The 7,997-nt window shown below is 42.8% G+C and overlaps 1 protein-coding gene and 1 pseudogene across 1 annotated transcript; both read left to right on the forward strand.

Annotated features, from left to right (window-relative positions):
- The first annotated feature begins 1,549 nt into the window (after nt 1-1,549).
- Nucleotides 1,550-4,249, forward strand: LOC130519685 (protocadherin beta-15-like; annotated as a pseudogene).
- A 1,770-nt stretch (nt 4,250-6,019) lies between these two features.
- On the forward strand, nt 6,020-7,989 carry LOC130519686 (protocadherin gamma-A11-like; the record flags this gene model as incomplete). Its single annotated transcript, XM_057023182.1, has 1 exon — nt 6,020-7,989. A coding segment is annotated over exon 1 (1,815 nt), but the record flags the coding sequence as incomplete, so codon positions are not given.
- Nucleotides 7,990-7,997: the final 8 nt, after the last annotated feature.

The raw sequence follows: 7,997 nt of genomic DNA on the forward strand, positions 1-7,997 counted from the left end.
TCTGAGTCTGACAGCATGAAACAGAACCTGATTGTGGCAGTGAAAGATAACGGACAGCCCTCTCTCTCTGCCACCTGCTCCATGTATTTACTCATTTCTGATAACTTGGCTGAGGTGCCAGAGCTGAAGGACATTCTTATGATGAGAAGAATTCCAAACTGACCTCTTATCTGATCATCGCGCTGGTGTCTGTGTCCACCTTCTTCCTGACCTTCATCATCATCATCCTGGGTGTGAGGTTCTGTCGCAGGAGAAAGCCCAGAATGTTGTTTGACGGAGCAGTAACCATCCCCGGCGCTTATCTCCCTCCTAATTACGCCGATGTTGACGGCACAGGAACTTAACGCAGCGCTTACAATTATGACGCCTACCTGACAACAGGGTCTAGAACCAGTGACTTTAAGTTTGTGAGTCTTACAATGACAACACACTTCCTGCTGAGCAGACTCTGAGGAAAAGCCCCACTGACTTTACTGATGTGTTTGGAGAATCTGACAGTTCACCTGAGGTAGGAAGAACTTCCCCTGTAGTCAATTATATTTTGTAATCTTCAACATTCAAAGTCTTTGACTCAGCTTTAAACTCCATTATTCTGCTTTTGAGAAACTGTTATTTTAATTTTCTTTTTCTTATCTTGGTTGGGAACTGACCAGATTTGACAGGAATATGTTGTTCTTCTGTTTATTGTTGCATTTATTGAAACCTTTTCTACAGTCTGTCTTTGGTGCAGAAGCTGACATCTTTGTCTCATCCTCTCAACCTTTGTTCTCTTTGCTGCTCTCAATAGTTCCTGAGACTGAATTTGTTTCTACTGCATTGTTATCAAGCAAAATAAGCCATATTTTATATCAACTAAATACCATAAAGTATGAACCACATTCAAAGCAAAAGTTATAAAGACTTTTTAAATTATATCGCCTAGTTCATATTTTGTGTTTTGTAATTTTATCTTAAACATTTTCTAAACAGTTTTTAATGGCATTTCTGAACTGCCAGTTCCTCATTTATGAATGAGAAAAGTTATTTTTCTGTTCATATTAACTAGTTTTAATTTGCCTTTTTTGTTTGAGGAATTCTGGTTCTTCAGTACAATTGATCACTGCTTAACTGTACACATGGTTTTGGCTTCTTTTTAAGATTTGAGGACCTAACAATATGCAATAGTGTTGAGACAACATTTAAGTCAACACTGTATACAAGGTTGTTAAATTAAGTGGTGAAATGTCTGATTACTGCTGGGTGCTGAGGCGTGCTGATGCTGAGTCTTTTGGCAGATTGAAAGTTCTATTACAAATTTGTGTGGCTCATTTAGCTTGGTTATTGCAATTTGTCCTCCCCAATATAACCCTAGACTATGTTGCATGCATTTCAGTTTTAAGGTTGTAAGAAAGGCAGAGTGGTGATAACAAGTTCTGACAAGAGCGGTTCTTGTATGGGATGTGTGGGACCAGTTTTTCTGTTGCTGAAATAGATGTGATTTATTGCTTATAGAGGTGTAGTGGGTTGCAGTGTCGCGTCAAACAAAATAATTAAAACAGTTTCAAGTTATATTTTGGTAAAGCATGTCATTTTTGAACTTTACTCACGGTGTCGCCATACACCAGCCTGAACCTGTTTAAATTCTTCTGTCTATTGTGCTACCGGTCCTGGACGCCCATCGCGTCTCCTGAAAACCGGAGAAAACACACTGGATTGCTGTTTCCGTTTCAGCCGTGGGATTTAAATGCTTGCTTCTTCTGTTCTGGGACTATATTGACAGTTGAGGCATGACAATGGATTCCAAGTTGATCGATCTTCAGATTCGCCGTTTCGTTTTCTTCCTACTGTGGTTTCATGCCGCATATGGAGATCTGAGCTACTCGTTCGCAGAGGAGCTGAAACCAGGATCCGTTGTTGGAAATCTAGCCAAGGATCTCGGGATGGAGACGGGTGCTCTGGCCAGTAGAAGAGCCCGCATCGACTCAGACGGCGGTACTAAACGTTACTGTGACATAAATGTGAAGAACGGAGAGCTGATTGTTGCGGACAGGATCGACCGAGAGGGGCTTTGTGGAGAAAAGGCTTCGTGCGTCCTGAAACACGAGCTGGTGCTGGAGAATCCTCTGGAGCTCCATCGCGTTTCTCTGCACATTCAAGACATTAATGATAATTCACCCGCAATTTAAGGAAGACGTGATCAATATAGAAATAAGGGAGTCGGCAGTCAGGGGAGCTCGTTTCGTGATCGAAGAGGCGCACGATGCTGATATCGGACAGAATTCGGTTCAGCAGTACAATCTTCAAAAAATGATATTTTATATTGGCTGCGAATAGAAACACAATAGAGCTCGTGTTGGATAAAGAGCTCGATCGTGAAAACAGCATGAGCTTAATTTGCAGCTGACAGCTTTAGATGGAGGCTCTCCTCAGAGATCAGGTACTGTAGTCATACACGTCACTGTGCTGGATGCTAATGATAACGCCCCAGTGTTCAGTCAGGCCGTTATAAAGCCAGTCTGCCTGAAAACTCTCCTCTAGACACTGTAGTGATGCAGGTTAGTGCCACTGATGCAGATGAGGGAGTGAATGGAGATGTGACTTATGAATTTGGACATGTTTCAGAGGATGTGAAGAACGTTTTCTCTATTGATAAAAATCAGGTCAGATTAAAGTAATCAGTGTTATTGACTATGAATCTGAGTCGTCGTATGAGATACGTGTGAAAGCAAAAGATGGATTAGGTCTGTCATCGTACGCCAAAGTCATAATATCTGTTACTGATGTGAATGACAACGCTCCAGTTATCAATATAAAATCTCTGACCAATCCAGTGCCTGAGGACGTGTCCCCTGGTTCAGAGGTGGGCATCATCAACGTTCAGGACAGAGACTCAGAAAATAACAGACAGGTCCGCTGCTCCATTCAGCAAAACGTCCCTTTTAAGCTGGTTCCTTCTATTAAAAACTATTATTCTCTGGTGACCACAGGACAACTGGACCGTGAACTAGTGTCTGATTACAACATTACAATCAGTGCCACTGACGAGGGCTCTCCACCTCTGTCCTCCTCTAAAACGCTTCACTTGTCTGTAGCAGACATCAACGACAACCCCCCTGTGTTTGAGGAAGAGTCCTACAGCGCATATGTGAGTGAAAATAACAGAGCCGGGTCCACTTTGTGTTCCGTTAGTGCTGGAGACCCCGACTGGAGACAAAACGGTACCGTGATTTATTCTCTGTTAGCCGCTGAGGTGAACGGTGCTCCGGTGTCCTCTTATGTGTCTGTTAATGGAGACACGGGGCTGATCCACGCTGTCAGGTCCTTTGATTATGAACAGCTGAGGAGCTTTAAAGTGCACGTGATGGCCAGAGACAACGGTTCTCCTCCTCTCAGCAGTAACGTGACCGTCAGTGTGTTCATATCAGACGTTAATGACAACTCTCCTCAAATACTGTATCCAGCCCCGGAGGGCAACTCCTTCATGACCGAGCTGGTCCCCAAAGCTGCACACGGAGGCTCTCTGGTGTCCAAAGTGATCGCTGTGGACGCCGACTCTGGACAGAACGCCTGGCTGTCCTACCATATAGTCAAATCCAGCGATCCGGGACTCTTCTCTATCGGTGTCCACAGTGGAGAGATCAGGACGCAGCGGGACATTTCTGAGTCTGACAGCATGAAACAGAACCTGATTGTGGCAGTGAAAGATAACGGACAGCCCTCTCTCTCTGCCACCTGCTCCATGTATTTACTCATTTCTGATAACTTGGCTGAGGTGCCAGAGCTGAAGGACATTTCTTATGATGAGAAGAATTCCAAACTGACCTCTTATCTGATCATCGCGCTGGTGTCTGTGTCCACCTTCTTCCTGACCTTCATCATCATCATCCTGGGTGTGAGGTTCTGTCGCAGGAGAAAGCCCAGAATGTTGTTTGACGGAGCAGTAACCATCCCCGGCGCTTATCTCCCTCCTAATTACGCCGATGTTGACGGCACAGGAACTTTACGCAGCGCTTACAATTATGACGCCTACCTGACAACAGGGTCTAGAACCAGTGACTTTAAGTTTGTGACATCTTACAATGACAACACACTTCCTGCTGAGCAGACTCTGAGGAAAAGCCCCACTGACTTTACTGATGTGTTTGGAGAATCTGACAGTTCACCTGAGGTAGGAAGAACTTCCGCTGTAGTCAATTATATTTTGTAATCTTCAACATTTAAAGTCTTTGACTCAGCTTTAAACTCCATTATTCTGCTTCTGACTTAATGCTTTTTTAATTTTTGTGTTTTTCTTAACTTGTTGGGAACTGACCAGATTTGACAGGAATATGTTGTCTTTTCTGTTTATTGTTGCATTTATTGAAACCTTTTCTACAGTCTGTCTTTGGTGCAGAAGCTGACATCTTTGTCTCATCCTCTCAACCCTTGTTCTCTTGCTGCTCTCAATAGTTCCTGATACTGAATTTGTTTCTGCTGCATTATTAACATCTCAACATCTATTTATTATTTTGATAACTGGTTAAGCATGCTTAGTTTGGGGTGTTGTAGAAAGCTTCCTTCATTTGATTATTTTACATATGAAGATGAGTATCTTTTTGTCCTGCTTTGTTGTCTTATGGTGAGTAGATTTATAAACACTCCTCAGCTAGTTGTGTTTCTGGTTGGAGCACAAACAGTCAGATTCAGCCTCATCAAGTAATTTAAACATCATCTCTTGTCAATAATGTTAAGTTAACTAACTTTATTGGACATGTGAGACCTTTTCTGACACATAAACTCACTTTTTTACATATAATTTTCTCAGAAGTTGATAATAGCAACACCACATTAAATTATCCTTATACTTGCTGTGTTATTTATCATAGAAGAGAAATAATTATCTAAAGTTGAAGTGCCTCAAATATTACAAAATCAGAGCTGTTCCAGATGTGGGCTCATTCTCTTCTTTCAGTTTTATTGAGATATGCTGGGTGCATTTCTACTTTACAGCTGGAGCGCTGTTTATTTCTTAGGTTCAGTCTGACTCACAAAAGAGTTGGTGATCCTATATTAAACCTCTAGAATGGAAGTGTATTTTCCTCACAAAGCACAAGTAGAGACGAGAGAATGCCAACATTTTTTTTAACTTCTTACGTCCTCATTGCTTCTGTATTTCAGTCATATTGTGTATTTTGTTACAGGAGCTTGTTGTTCACGTTTCACCAGTGAAACATGTTCTCTGTGTAGTTTCCTGCATTGTCTCTGTCCATGGTGCTCTTCTGCATTCATTTGCTTTGCTGAAGTTTGGGAGAGCTTCATGGACTTTTCATGGGTATTTTAACTTTTTGTACACCAGGATGTCTCCATTTAATATTAAATAGGCTTCATGATTCTTTGGTTTCTATCGTCATAGAGAAACAAACAGCTGTGGATTTTGCCGGGCAGAGATCTTCCTGATACAGGAGCTAAATGCTGTTTACAATTGTGATGTAAACATGACAACAAGTTTTAGTTGATCTGATGTTTTTGAGAGCCTCCAGAGTGACAGCAGTCTTTCTGTTGAGAGAAGGTCCAGCAGACTTTGCTGATGTGTTTGGAGAGTCAAATCCATCTCCTGCTGTGGGAATACATTTTACTTCACTTAACATTTTCTACTACATTGTTCCACCTTTTTTAAAAGAAGAATATTCTTCTTTTATACTGGTGGTTTGTCTTTATCTCACTTTTAAGTCTCGACCTTAAATTGGCAGAATATCAATAATTAATGTCATCCAAAAAGCATTGAACTGTGTACAGTGATATGTCTGGGAGTCTACATCGTCTCATTATGGACCGACAGTTTATATGAACCAGATATCTCTGTCTATGGCTAATAGTCACTGTTCATCTGTCTGCTATAATTATAATTTCTTCTCTCTATTTACTCTTGAATTTGTTGATAATTTACCATTGTTGTTCACTGGATTTTTAATATTTAAATGTGTGCCTTGTTTATACCTCCACAATTACTCATGGTGTCAGTGTGGACCAGTAGACGAGGTCCCTCTCCAACCTTCCGTCATCAAATCTGCAAACAGAATCAGTTCTTGTGCAGCAGCTGACAGAAACAGTTCGCAGAGGATTGTAGCGAGGGGCCGTGTGATCTGGTCGCAATAGCTGCACGTCATTATTGGTGTTTTTAACCTGCTGGGCATTGTGGTGTTCGTCCCCATAACGATGGATTTCCACGGATCTGCGCTGCGCCGCGTCCTTGCTTTTATTTTCCTTGTTCTCTCGCCCGTCAATGGAGACGTGAGCTACTCTGTACCCGAGGAGATGAAACGTGGATCGGCAATCGGGAATATCGCGAAGGATCTGGGACTTGATCTGGGCAGACTGTCCGCTCGGAAGGCCCGCATCGATACTGAGGATAACAGTGTAAAATACTGCGGTTTAAATCTGAATACCGGAGAGCTGATCGTACAAGAGAGGATCGACCGAGAAGCTCTTTGTGCGAAGAGGGCGTCGTGCGTCCTTAAACAGGAACTGGTGCTGGAAAATCCTTTAGAGCTGCATCGGATCAGTATCCATGTTCAGGACATAAACGATAATTCACCGCAGTTTAAAGAGGAGTCAATTAAACTGGAAATCAGTGAATCCGCTGTCAAAGGTGCTCGTTTTCTCCTTGGAGAGGCCCACGACGCAGATATCGGACAAAATACTGTTCAAGGCTACACACTTCAACAGAATGACCACTTTAAATTAAATGTAAACACTAAAACTAGTAATCGAAAATATTGTGAATTATTATTAGACAAAGAATTAGACAGAGAGGACCAAAAAGAAATGATGATGTTACTAACAGCCTTAGATGGAGGCTCTCCTCAGAGATCAGGTACTGTAGTCATACACGTCACTGTGCTGGATGCTAATGATAACGCCCCAGTGTTCAGTCAGGCCGTTTATAAAGCCAGTCTGCCTGAAAACTCTCCTCTAGACACTGTAGTGATGCAGGTTAGTGCCACTGATGCAGATGAAGGAGTGAATAGTGAAATTACATATGGGTTTGATCATGTTTCAGATGAAGATGATGATGTATTTTTATTGGATTCAAAAACAGGAGAGGTGAGAGTAAATGGAGCAATTGATTATGAGAAAGTGTCGTCATATGAAATGCAGATGAGTGCAAAAGATGGTCTGGGATTAGTTGCATATGCAACATTAATGATTGAGGTTACTGATGTAAATGATAATGCTCCAGTTATTCAGCTGAAGTCTCTGACCAATCCAGTACCTGAGGACGTGTCCCCTGGTTCAGAGGTGGGCATCATCATTGTTCAGGACAGAGACTCAGAAAATAACAGACAGGTCCGATGCTCCATTCAGCAAAACGTCCCTTTTAAGCTGGTTCCTTCTATTAAAAACTATTATTCTCTGGTGACCACAGGACAACTGGACCGTGAACTAGTGTCTGATTACAACATTACAATCAGTGCCACTGACGAGGGCTCTCCACCTCTGTCCTCCTCTAAAACGCTTCACTTGTCTGTAGCAGACATCAACGACAACCCCCCTGTGTTTGAGGAAGAGTCCTACAGCGCATATGTGAGTGAAAATAACAGAGCCGGGTCCACTTTGTGTTCCGTTAGTGCTGGAGACCCCGACTGGAGACAAAACGGAACAGTGATTTATTCTCTGTTAGCCGCTGAGGTGAACGGTGCTCCGGTGTCCTCTTATGTGTCTGTTAATGGAGACACGGGGCTGATCCACGCTGTCAGGTCCTTTGATTATGAACAGCTGAGGAGCTTTAAAGTGCACGTGATGGCCAGAGACAACGGTTCTCCTCCTCTCAGTAGCAACGTGACCGTCAGTGTGTTCATATCAGACGTTAATGACAACTCTCCTCAAATACTGTATCCAGCCCCGGAGGGCAACTCCTTCATGACCGAGCTGGTCCCCAAAGCTGCACACGGAGGCTCTCTGGTGTCCAAAGTGATCGCTGTGGACGCCGACTCTGGACAGAACGCCTGGCTGTCCTACCATATAGTCAAATCCAGCGA

Source organism: Takifugu flavidus, unplaced genomic scaffold (genome assembly GCF_003711565.1).
Source record: "Takifugu flavidus isolate HTHZ2018 unplaced genomic scaffold, ASM371156v2 ctg1090, whole genome shotgun sequence".
NCBI classification, from domain to species: domain Eukaryota; kingdom Metazoa; phylum Chordata; class Actinopteri; order Tetraodontiformes; family Tetraodontidae; genus Takifugu; species Takifugu flavidus.